At 43.1% G+C, this 12,634-nt stretch overlaps 1 protein-coding gene and 1 long non-coding RNA gene across 3 annotated transcripts in view; both read left to right on the top strand.

Annotated features, from left to right (window-relative positions):
- LOC144260934 (uncharacterized) overlaps nt 1-3,602 on the top strand; it is a 32,607-nt gene extending 29,005 nt beyond the window's left edge. The window contains exons 3-4 of the long non-coding RNA XR_013345076.1: nt 2,145-2,220; nt 2,922-3,602. This is a non-coding gene — a long non-coding RNA (uncharacterized LOC144260934). The remainder of the gene's footprint in view (nt 1-2,144; nt 2,221-2,921) is intronic.
- A 2,133-nt stretch (nt 3,603-5,735) lies between these two features.
- Nucleotides 5,736-12,634, top strand: part of OXR1 (oxidation resistance 1) — a 404,602-nt gene continuing 397,703 nt past the window's right edge. For both annotated transcript variants that reach the window (XM_077809882.1, XM_077809881.1), the window contains exon 1: nt 5,736-9,322. In XM_077809882.1, the coding sequence (XP_077666008.1) occupies nt 9,123-9,322 (200 nt within the window). In that variant the 5' untranslated portion in view covers nt 5,736-9,122. The remainder of the gene's footprint in view (nt 9,323-12,634) is intronic.

Below are 12,634 nucleotides of genomic sequence, written 5' to 3'. Positions count from 1 at the left end.
TAATGCATATCTAAAGGCAGGTGGCTGAATAGGGAATTAGGAGCCTAAGTGGTCTAATTTTCAGAAGTGCCAAGTAATGAATACCAGGGCTGTCATAAATATAAGGGGAAGGGTAAACCCCTTTGAAATTCCTCCTGGCCAGGGGAAAGCTCCTCTCACCTGTAAAGGGTTAAGAAGCTAAAGGTAACCTCGCTGGCACCTGACCAAAATGACCAATGAGGAGACAAGATACTTTCAAAAGCTGGGAGGAGGGAGAGAAACAAAGGGTCTGTGTCTGTCTGTATGCTGGTCTTTGCCAGGGATAGACCAGGAATGGAGTCTTAGAACTTTTAGTAAGTAATCTAGCTAGGTATGTGTTAGATTATGATTTCTTTAAATGGCTGAGAAAAGAATTGTGCTGAATAGAATAACTATTTCTGTCTGTGTATCTTTTTTGTAACTTAAGGTTTTGCCTAGAGGGGTTCTCTATGTTTTTGAATCTAATTACCCTGTAAGATATCTACCATCCTGATTTTACAGGGGGGATTTCTTTATTTCTGTTTACTTCTATTTTCTATTAAAAGTCTTCTTGTAAAAAACGGAATGCTTTTTCATTGTTCTCAAATCCAAGGGTTTGGGTCTGTGGTCACCTATGCAAATTGGTGAGGCTTTTTATCCAACATTTCCCAGGAAAGGGGGGGTGCAAGTGTTGGGAGGATTGTTCATTGTTCTTAAGACCCAAGGGTCTGGGTCTGTAGTCACCTAGGCAAATTGGTGAGGCTTTTTACCAAACCTTGTCCAGGAAGTGGGGTGCAGGGTTTTGGGAAGTATTTTGGGGGGAAGGACGCGTCCAAACAGCTCTTCCCCAGTAACCAGTATTAGTTTGGTGGTGGTAGCGGCTAGTCCAAGGACAACGGGGGGAATACTTTGTACCTTGGGGAAGTTTTGACCTAAGCTGGTAAAGATAAGCTTAGGAGGTTTTTCATGCAGGTCCCCACATCTGTACCCTAGAGTTCAGAGTGGGGGAGGAACCTTGACAGGCACTTTTATTTAGGTGACTAAATAAGGAATTAGGCATGTGATTTTCTAAAGTGCCTAAAATATAGTCAGGTGCACGACACCCATTGATCTTCAACAAGAGCTGGTCACCAACTCCTTTGAAATTCCCAGACAAGGAGCTTAACTTCAGTCATGTGTTTTTTAAAAATCTCAATCCAGAACTCCAGGCACCCTGACACCACTCAGTGCCAGGGAGAGTGATTGCACAGGCAGAGTAATTGCACAGGTTGATTACATTTGTGCCGCTTGTCCAGGTGCCGTCTGCTGATTCTGTGAGAAAACAAGCATGAGAAAGTGGGGAAAGATCCCCTCCATCTTCCCCTTTGCAGCTTTAAAAGTGGGGTAGCCATGCTGACAAAACCAGATATGCTGCAAGAGCACTGGATAAATTGAGACAAACATGCCACTGCCCAAACCCAGCACAATGAAACATACAGTTTTAACAATCACTGCTTCCTCAGTTGGAGAGAACAAGACATTTTACCTGGAATGACTTGGAGTTGGTTGTACTAATGTGAAATACCCTCAAGCTTTGAAATTAGGATGGAGTTTATAGCTAAAACCTTCCCATCAGTCAAAAATAATTTAATCACCATTATTAAGATTGCTTATTGCTGAGCATCTTCTCATTGCTTTCTTTTACATAGAAAAATCAACCAAACCTAAAGTATAACTCTTTTGTAGGCTGTGTCTTTTTGCCATGAGCTGCAAACTTGAGGGGTGGGACTATTTTAGTACCATGAACGTCATTTTTCAGCATTTTCAGTTTTTATAAAAAAGGTTTTGTCTTTTATTGTTTAGAGATCAACCTTGAAGTCCCTACTCAGTTTGCTTAAGTAAGATCCAATTAAGGAAGCAGTCATTGATATCAATGGCTGCTTTGCCTTGGGGAAGATTGGCTAAAAATCTCAGGTTTCGGATCTACATCAGCGTATATTTGGTTGCACATATTTGCTTATTTCTGTAACACTTCTGAATGGTCTCTTATGAGTTATGGTGAAAGACGGTTTATTATGGTTTAATAGTAAAGACATTCTTCAGGACATTTACATCCATCTCCTAAATGTCTTAGTCTGAAAATGTCTCTCTTTTCTTTTTTTGACCAGATCAACTAGAACAGTCTAGTGCAGAACTCTCATAAATGTGAAGCAAACCATCCACCATTATGTTTGGCACTAAAAGGTCAGTTTCTGTATTCTCTTATGTTTTTCAACATTCAAAAAATGTATAGTGAATGTGACCATACTATAAAGCTTTATTTGTGGTAAATATAATATTATGCAAGGTACATAAACAGGATACATTACTGTTGTTGTTTTGTCTGTTTTTCTTTTCCCCTACTGTATAATCCCTTAGTTCTTTTTCATTCAAGGAGCAATATATAAACAGAATTATATTATTGCTACCCGGAAGCACTATGTAACACCTCTTGCTTATCAAATAGAACATTATATTGGTATCAGAGTGCATCCATACAGAAGGAGAGATGCTGAAAATACCCAAAATGGAGTTATACATATCCCATTTTCATGAGTGAAAATATACCATTGCTGGGTCCATAGTAATGGGCTTCTAAAGCTGCAATTTTGAGGATTTCCATTTCTCTCTGATTGTCTTTCTGGGTTGTGGGAAGTTAAAGCTTGTGCCAGATGAAATGATTCTACTAAATGTAATATTTATGCCATGAATTATGCTACAGTTGGGCTGGGATTGATATTTGATTTATCAGTAACATAATTTAATCTGTAAACCACATGTTTCAAAGCATTTTATTTTTCTACTATGTCTTTATTTCTTCAGAGTTTTACAACAAAAGGCCAACAACAGGTTTCATCCATTTCAGCCTTCTAGTGGCCTTAGAATTTTATTCTGTTTACTCGTAGATTGTATCTTAAATATTACGTAAATGAAAAGTCCTGACACAGATTCCTTTCTGAAAGCCAAACTCTTCTGTGGTGTATCTGATGAGGTCAAGTACATGCCAAGAATGATGTGAGGTATTGTCAGACCTTGGGTACAAGAAGTTCTCACTGTCCATCTGCGAGATGCAGCTATTACGTAACATCTGTTTACTGTGTGTTGTATTATTCCCTACCTCAAACAGCTGTGCATCATATACAATAGCTAAATGGTTCACTATATTCTGGAAAGAAAGAGACAGAGTAGACCAACGGTTCTCAAACTGAGGGTTGGGATCCTTCAGGGGGTTGCAAGGTTATTACATGGGGGGGTCGTGAGCTGTCAGTCTCCACCATAAACCCCACTTTGCCTCCAGCATTTATAATGGTGTTAAATATATAAAAACGTGTTTTTAATTTATAAGGGGGGGTCACACTCAGAGGCTTGCTATGTGAAAGGGGTCACCAAAAGTTTGAGAACCACTGGAGTAGGCCCTCCTGACATTCTGTAGATTCCTACGTATAAAGCGAGGAAATGCCTTTGACTAGATAGATTAAAAAGGGTAAACGGTGTCATCAGATTGTGTTATTTTCAATAGATAGGTTTCAGAGTAACAGCCATGTTAGTCTGTATTCGCAAAAAGAAAAGGAGTACTTGTGGTACCTTAGAGACTAACCAATTTATTTGAGCATGAGCTTTTGTGAGCTACAGCTCACTTCATCGGATGCATACCGTGGAAACTGCAGCAGACATTATATACACACAGAGATCATGAAACAATACCTCCTCCCATCCCACTGTCCTGCTGGTAATAGCTTATCTAAAGTGATCATCAAGTTGGGCCATTTCCAGCACAAATCCAGGTTTTCTCACCCTCCACCCCCCCCCCCACACACACAAACTCACTTTCCTGCTGGTAATAGCCCATCCAAAGTGACAACTCTCTTCACAATGTGCATGATAATCAAGTTGGGCCATTTCCTGCACAAATCCAGGTTCTCTCACCCCCTCACCCCGCTCCAAAAACCACACACACAAACTCACTCTCCTGCTGGTAATAGCTCATCCAAACTGACCACTCTCCCTACAATGTGCATGATAATCAAGGTGGGCCATTTCCAGCACAAATCCAGGTTTTCTCACCCCCCCACCCCCATACACACACAAAGTCACTATCCTGCTGGTAATAGCTCATCCAAAGTGACCACTCTCCCTACAATGTGCATGGTAATCAAGGTGGGCCATGTCCAGCACAAATCCAGGCTTTCTCACCCCCTCCCCTTTTTCCCGGGGACACACACACACACAAACTCACTCTCCTGCTGGCAATAGCTCATCCAAACTGACCACTCTCCAAGTTTAAATCCAAGTTTAACCAGAACGTCGGGGGGGGGGGGTAGGAAAAAACGAGGGGAAATAGGCTACCTTGCATAATGACTTAGCCACTCCCAGTCTCTATTTAAGCCTAAATTAATAGTATCCAATTTGCAAATGAATTCCAATTCAGCAGTTTCTCACTGGAGTCTGGATTTGAAGTTTTTTTGTTTTAAGATAGCGACCTTCATGTCTGTGATTGCGTGACCAGAGAGATTGAAGTGTTCTCCGACTGGTTTATGAATGTTATAATTCTTGACATCTGATTTGTGTCCATTTATTCTTTTACGTAGAGACTGTCCAGTTTGACCAATGTAAATGGCAGAGGGGCATTGCTGGCACATGATGGCATATATCACATTGGTGGATGTGCAGGTGAACGAGCCTCTGATAGTGTGGCTGATGTTATTAGGCCCTGTGATGGTGTCCCCTGAATAGATATGTGGGCACAGTTGGCAATGGGCTTTGTTGCAAGGATAAGTTCCTGGGTTAGTGGTTCTGTTGTGTGGTATGTGGTTGTTGGTGAGTATTTGCTTCAGGTTGCAGGGCTGTCTGTAGGCAAGGACTGGCCTGTCTCCCAAGATTTGTTATTAGGCCACAGGGCCTAATAACATCAGCCACACTATCAGAGGCTCGTTCACCTGCACATCCACCAATGTGTTATATGCCATCATGTGCCAGCAATGCCCCTCTGCCATTTACATTGGTCAAACTGGACAGTCTCTACGTAAAAGAATAAATGGACACAAATCAGATGTCAAGAATTATAACATTCATAAACCAGTCGGAGAACACTTCAATCTCTCTGGTCACGCAATCACAGACATGAAGGTCGCTATCTTAAAACAAAAAAACTTCAAATCCAGACTCCAGCGAGAAACTGCTGAATTGGAATTCATTTGCAAATTGGATACTATTAATTTAGGCTTAAATAGAGACTGGGAGTGGCTATTTCCCCTTGTTTTTTCCTACTCCCCCCCCCCGCAGACGTTCTGGTTAAACTTGGATTTAAACTTGGAGAGTGGTCAGTTTGGATGAGCTATTGCCAGCAGGAGAGTGAGTTTGTGTGTGTGGTTTTTGGAGGGGGGTGAGGGGGTGAGAGAACCTGGATTTGTGCAGGAAATGGCCCACCTTGATTATCATGCACATTGTGAAGAGAGTTGTCACTTTGGATGGGCTATTACCAGCAGGAGAGTGAGTTTGTGTGTGGGGGGGTGGAGGGTGAGAAAACCTGGATTTGTGCTGGAAATGGCCCAACTTGATGATCACTTTAGATAAGCTATTACCAGCAGGACAGTGGGATGGGAGGAGGTATTGTTTCATGATCTCTGTGTGTATATAATGTCTGCTGCAGTTTCCACGGTATGCATCCGATGAAGTGAGCTGTAGCTCACGAAAGCTCATGCTCAAATAAATTGGTTAGTCTCTAAGGTGCCACAAGTACTCCTTTTCTTTTTTCAGTAGATAGTGATCCCCCTCTTCAAATCTAGACAACTGTAATGTATTTAGGTCCAAATGTTCAAAAGTGGCCATTAATTCTGGATTCCCAAATTTTGGGTGCTCAGTTTAGAATACTCAGAGGTGCTGAACCTGCCAGCCTCCCAGGTTGACCCCCCCCACCCCAAAAAAAATCAGTGGGTACTTTTTTGAAAATTTCAGTCTTCATATTTAATAGTCTGCTTATGGAAAAATACTGTTTGCAAGGAAATGTTGTGTTACACAAAACAGTTAACTTACGGGAAAAGGAAATTAAAGGTTTGTTCTCCTCTAAAATGAAATCTGAATGAGTTCTAGTATTGTGGTGCTAATTATGATGCAGAAGAGTTATTTTTAACAAAATCACAGCACTTCGATTTAAAGCCTAAGCTCTCTCATCATCAAATTGTAAAAAGCTACCAAGTATATTGTAGCTGAACTCTTATTTCTACCTACTGCTGTGTTTTATGTGCAAGGTTTGTATTCAGTGAATCCTATCTATTTGAACTAATCCTGAATGAATAATGAAGTTGAAAAAAACAGTTGTTCTATCAGAATAATTTTTTCAAATATGCAGCTTCTGAGGAAGGAAAATATTTCCAAGATGCTTTATCACAAGCCTCATTGACAACAGGTACTGTCATTTTTAACAAAGATGTGAATTCCCCTTCACTTCAGTTTAATTTAAGAGCAGATCCCATGCCTTTAAATACTAAACTGTCATAAGTGTTTTCAGTATTCCATTCTCATCCTTTTTTATTTACCATGCTAATTTCTCTGTGATTAATTGAATCTACAGAAGGCACCAGCGTGGAACTAGCAGAGGTGAGTATTTTTCCCCCCAAATAAGTGTTTGATGTGATGTTTTATTCATGCTACATACTTACTCCAGTTTTGCAAGAGCAGTTTTTCATACTGTGGCCCAGACAATCCCTTTGTGGAAAAACCCATAGAAGGAGACTCTTGGGTAGAGTGTCTATGAGTGTTACCTTGCAGAGATCCTCCTCAGACTATCCCATTGGCATGGGGTCAGATTTGCCCCATTCATAGAAGAGGCTATGTAGTCTGCTGCCATACCTGGCAGAGCCTCTGGGATTTACAGGAGGCTCTGACTAACAGTGCTATCTACCCTCCATCAGAGGAGTCAGGCTACCAGGGATATCCCCAGCTGTGGCTATCCCTGGGTTCCCAAACAGGGGCTACACAGAAGACATAGTATAACCCAAGGCTCTTATCTTTTTGAACTAATCCCATATGGCTGGAGGAAATTTCTACCAAACCGTAGTGTCAAGGGGGGAGCTGCCACAGAGGCAATTGCGGTCCATGTATTCCCCTTTGTATCATACCGCACATTTACAACACAATAATAAGTACACCTGGAATAGGCTTCCATGGGAGTTTTTGGGATCCCCATCATTGGAGGTTTTTAAGAACAGGTTGGACATACACCTGTCAGGGATAGTCTAGGTTTACTTGGTCCTGCCTGAGCTCAAGGGGATGGATTTGAGACTTGAGGTTCCTTCTAGCCCTACATTTACATTTCTATCATTCTAAATCAGTGCAGACTCAAAATTTGACTTAATTGGAATTGTTAGTTTGGTTGGAAACATTTTCTGGATTCTGTGTGTGTTTATAAACTCCATCAGTCCTTAAGAAATCTGTAACAAGCATAGCTATAACTGAAGTTTATGAGGGAGCCACATAATAACAATGGTTCGTGTCTTTTTGTTCTTTGCTGCTGTCTGTTTATCAGGAATTAACTAATACATTTTGGGCTGGTTTAGCCCCCCCCCCACATTCTGCCTCCCATTAAATGCACCTGCATGATTCCCCTAAAGTGAAGACAGAGGACTTAGATGGAAGTCCAGAGAGTTCAGGGAAGAGCTGGAGTAGGACAGGTGTGTGTTCTTTTTGGATAGATTGTAGAGGGCCTTTGCCTTAGGGGAATAGGACTGGATACAAGAGAAGATGATTACTTCTGGGAAAGATAGACGCTGGATAAGAAAAGGGAAAGGTCTCCCTGACACACATGATCACAATCACTGGTTGCAGAAAGTTGTGGGAGTTCTTTGTGAAAACCCATTTGTTTCATTTAACTTTTGGCCATAAGATGTGGTTTTACCCTGAGGCAGATGGACAGTGAATATGGACCAATCACTTCCCACTAAGAGTGTGTCTACACTCACGAGTGTACGTGGTCACACATGCATTGTTGTGCCATAGCCCTGCTATTGTCCTCATCTGAAGTACATTCCTGAAGGATAGTCCAGTGAACAAAAGCTAGCATGCATAAGGGGTGTGGGTATGTACACCCCTCTGCCTTGGCATGGCCCTGTATCCCTTCTAAAGTGCAGTATGGATGGGGGCAAGGAGTGTGTACCAGGTCACAGGGACTGATAGTCCTTTAGGGCCATTCTCCCAATGCACTGATCACTTTACTACCTGACGTTTACCCAAAGGTGGAGAGGTCCCTGATCCCCCATTGCCATAGGTACTAGCGACCTACACTGAGCAGTTTGTTCTCCTATGAACTGTACTGATCACCAGTGCTGACCATGGAGCATGTTCCAAGAGCTGCCTCCTGGTCTCTAGAGCACGGCCAGGTGCTGATCAATGTGTGGGCAGAATACCACATCCTCCATAACTTAGCCTGTACCAGCAGGAACAAACACCTGTATTTGGAGATTTTGTAGAGGCTGGAAGAGGCAGGCATTCACCAGACTCTGTCTAAGTGCTGGGAGAGCATGAAGCACCTCAGGCTCCTGTACTAGAGGATGAAGGACTCGTACAGTACTCTAGGAGAGGACCTAGCACGTGCCTTTGCTACGGTGAGCTTAACCATGGGCTCTCCTGGGCTGCAAGTGCTGAGTCTGAATTCAGTCATGACCCTCTCCTCATTGTACGGTGGGATGCTGGTGATGGGCAGGATGAGAAGGCAGCCTGGGCCTCGGAGATAGTTCCAGAGGAAGCCATGGGAGACACAGAAGATTCCGCACATCTACCTGGCAGACCTGGCTGAGGAAACCCCTGCTGAGTTGGGGGAGGACCCCAAGTTGTGGCAGGAACTGGGATCCGAGCCTGGTAAGTTGAATATGCCCCCAAACTCCCCATGAATATCCCCTCTTGCTCTGGTAATACATGCCTGAAGCCAGCCCCCGCACCTCACCCATGCTCCACCCTGACATGGTCCCCAGACAAGACATGGCTGCAAAGGGGGTGGTTGGGAGAGCTGTTCTTTGTGGTTATCTGCTCCTCTTCCATGGGAACTCAGTCTGCTACCTTATAATACAGTCAGTTTCCTTGTGAATTGTAGCCTTTGACAGCACAGTTATGTTATGTATGGTGCGGGGAGAGGAGATTTAGGTATCTTCCAAAGCAAAATGAAATATTATGCTACCCTTGTCTTAGGACATTCTGATGCGGACAGAGAGCCTATTCCACTGGGAGGGCAGAAGCGGCACCGCAGAGATAGCCAAGGAAGATGCCAAAGGACTCGGGAGGACTTGCTTGTTGGCACAGACAGAAGGAATCAAGGGTAGGACTTGCTTAGGGTAAGAGAGGATTGGGCTCTAAGGATGAGGCATTCCTGCAAATAGAGAGAGAGCACAGGCAATGGTAGCATGCACAGAGAGAAAAGGATCTTGCACTTGTGCAATAGCTAGTCCAATTTGTGGTGGAATGCTTTTGAGGCCCGACTGATGCCATGGCCACGGCTCCTCTGCAAGAACAAAAAGAAAAGGAGTACTTGTGGCACCTTAGAGACTAACAAATTTATTTGAGCATAAGCTTTTGTGAGCTACAGCTCACTTCATCGGATGCTCACGAAAGCTTATGCTCAAATAAATTTGTTAGTGTCTAACGTGTCACAAGTCCTCCTTTTCTTTTTGTGGATACAGACTAACACGGCTGCTACTCTGAAATCTGCAGGAACAGGCACCATATGTTGCTCCTCCAGTTGCCGAGCAGTCTGTTGCTGAAGTGGTGAATCCCAGCTCCCCTGCCAGGGAAAAGCATGCTGGACACCTGGCACCACATCCTCCTCAGTCACCTGAAATCCCTCTTGGAAGAATCTCCCCAGAGCATTAAGGAGGGGAATGATGAGTCTGACCCAATCCCTGGTGTACAGCCTGTTTTCAGCCCCAAACCCCACCACCCCCTGAGCCCCTTGTGAGAATCATAGAATATCAGGGTTGGAGGGGACCTCAGGAGGTCATCTAGTCCAACCCCCTGCTCAAAGCAGAGCCGATCCCCAATTAAATCATCCCAGCCAGGGCTTTGTCAAGCCTGACCTTAAAAACTTCTAAGGAAGGAGATTCCACCACCTCCCTAGGTAACGCATTCCAGTGTTTCACCACCCTCCTAGTGAAAAAGTTTTTCCTAATATCCAACCTAAATCTCCCCCACTGCAACTTGAGACCATTACTCCTCATTCTGTCATCTACTACCACTGGGAACAGTCTAGAGCCATCCTCTTTGGAACCCCCTTTCAGGTAGCTGAAAGCAGCTATCAAATCCCCCCTCATTTTTCTCTTCCGTAGACTAAACATCCCCAGTTCCCTCAGCCTCTCCTCATAAGTCATGTGTTCCAGTCCCCTAATCATTTTTGTTGCCCTCCGCTGGACTTTTTCAATTTTTCCACATCCTTCTTGTAGTGTGGGGCCCAAAACTGGACACAGTACTCCAGATGAGGCCTCACCAGTGTTGAATAGAGGGAAACGATCACGTCCCTCAGTCTGCTGGCAATGCCCCTACTTATACATCCCAAAATGCCATTGGCCTTCTTGGCAACAACGGCACACTGTTGACTCATATCCAGCTTCTCATCCACTGTAACCCCTAGGTCCTTTTCTGCAGAACTGCTACCTAACCATTGGTCCCTAGTCTGTAGCTGTGCATTGGATTCTTCCGTCCTAAGTGCAGGACTCTGCACTTGTCCTTGTTGAACCTCATCAGATTTCTTTTGACCCAATCCTCCAATTTGTCTAGGTCCCTCTGTATCCTGTCCCTACCCTCCTCCCAGTTCAGTGTATCTACCTCTCCTCCCAGTTCAGTGTCATCTGCAAACTTGCTGGGGATGCAATCCACACCATCCTCCAGATCATTTATGAAGATATTGAACAAAACTGGCCCGAGGACCGACCCTTGGGGCACTCCACTTGATACCGGCTGCCAACTAGACATGGAGCCATTGATCACTACCCGTTGAGCCCGACAATCTAGCCAGCTTTCTATCCACCTTATAGTCCGTTCTTCCAGCCCATACTTCTTTAACTTGCTGGCAAGAATACTGTGGGAAACAGTATCAAAAGCTTTACTAAAGTCAAGGAGCAACACGTCCACTGCTTTCCCTTCATCCACAGAACCAGTTATCTCGTCATAGAGGGGGAAGGGAGGAGTGAGGAGATGTCTCCCGAGGGGATTTGGCAATTTTTTTTTGTTAATTTGTTCCTATTAAAAACTGTTCCATGTATGTATGTAAATAAAAGTTTCTGTTCCTTCACTTGTGTCTGTATCTTGTTTTCTGAGTATGATACTAGATACTTCCCAGAGATTTGGGGTAAGTAACAGGATTCACAGCACGTGAATTTTATTGAGAAGTCTTTGTCTTGGTTACTAATAAAAGGTGAATAGAAAGGAAACAAAACTAAACTACCAGTGAAGATACCTGACACTGAGCGGTATTTTAAGGATACACCCACCTGCACCGAACAAATACCACTGGCAACGAATACCATGGGGGCAACCATAGAATCGTAGGACTGGAAGGGACCTTGAGAGGTCATCTAGTCCAGTCTCCTGCATTCATGGCAGGACTAAGTATTATCTAGACCATCCCTGACAGGTGTTTGTCTAACCTGCTCTTAAAAATCTCCAATGGTGGAGATTCCAAGGCAATTTATACCAGTGCTTAACTACCCTGACAGTTAGGAAGTTTTTCCTAATGTTCAATTTAAACCGCCCTTGCTGTAATTTAAGCTTCTTGTCCTATCCTCAGAGGTTCAGGAGAATATTTTTTCTCCTTCCTCCTTGTAACAGCCTTTTATGTACTTATAAACTGTTATCATTTACCCTCTCAGTCATCCCTTCTCCAGACTAAACCTATCCAATATTTCATTCTTCCCTTCTAGGTCATGTTTTCTAGTCTTTTATTCATTTTTGTTGCTCTTCTCTGACTTTTTCCAATTGTTCTACATCTTTCCTGAAATGTGGCGCCCAGAACTGGACACAATACTCTATTTGAGGCCTAATCAGCATGTAGTAGAGCAGAAGAATTACTTCTTGTGTCTTGCTTACAATACTCCTGGTAATATATCCCAGAATTATGTTTGCTTTTTTTGCAACAGTATTACACTGTTGACTCATATTTAGCTTGTGGTCCACTATGACCCCCAGATCCCTTTCTGCAGCATTCCTTCTAGGCAGTCATTTCCCATTTTGTAATTAGTAATGGGCCTGCCGTGTCCTTGGTCTTCCTCTTGCTTCTAATGTATTTGTAGAATGTTTTCTTGTCACCCTTTATGTCTCTAGCTAGTTTAATCTCATCTTGTGCCTTGCTCTTTCTAATTTTGTCCCTGCATACTTGTGTTACTTGTTTATATTCATCCTTTGAAATTTGACCTCTTTTCCACTTTTTGTAGGACTGTTAATTTCAAATAATTGAAGATCTCCTGGTTAAGCCAAGGTGGTTTCTTGCCATACTTCCTATATTTCCTATGCATAGAATAGTTTTCTCTTTTGTCTTTAATAATGTTTCTTTGAAAAACTGCCAATGCTCTTGAACTGTTTTCCCCCTTGCTTGCTTTTCATGGGACCTAACCTACCAACTCCCTGAGTTTGCCAAATTCAA

The sequence above is a fragment of the Eretmochelys imbricata genome, chromosome 2 (assembly GCF_965152235.1).
Source record: "Eretmochelys imbricata isolate rEreImb1 chromosome 2, rEreImb1.hap1, whole genome shotgun sequence".
NCBI classification, from domain to species: Eukaryota; Metazoa; Chordata; order Testudines; family Cheloniidae; genus Eretmochelys; species Eretmochelys imbricata.
This window is presented reverse-complemented; position numbering and strand designations above follow the sequence as displayed.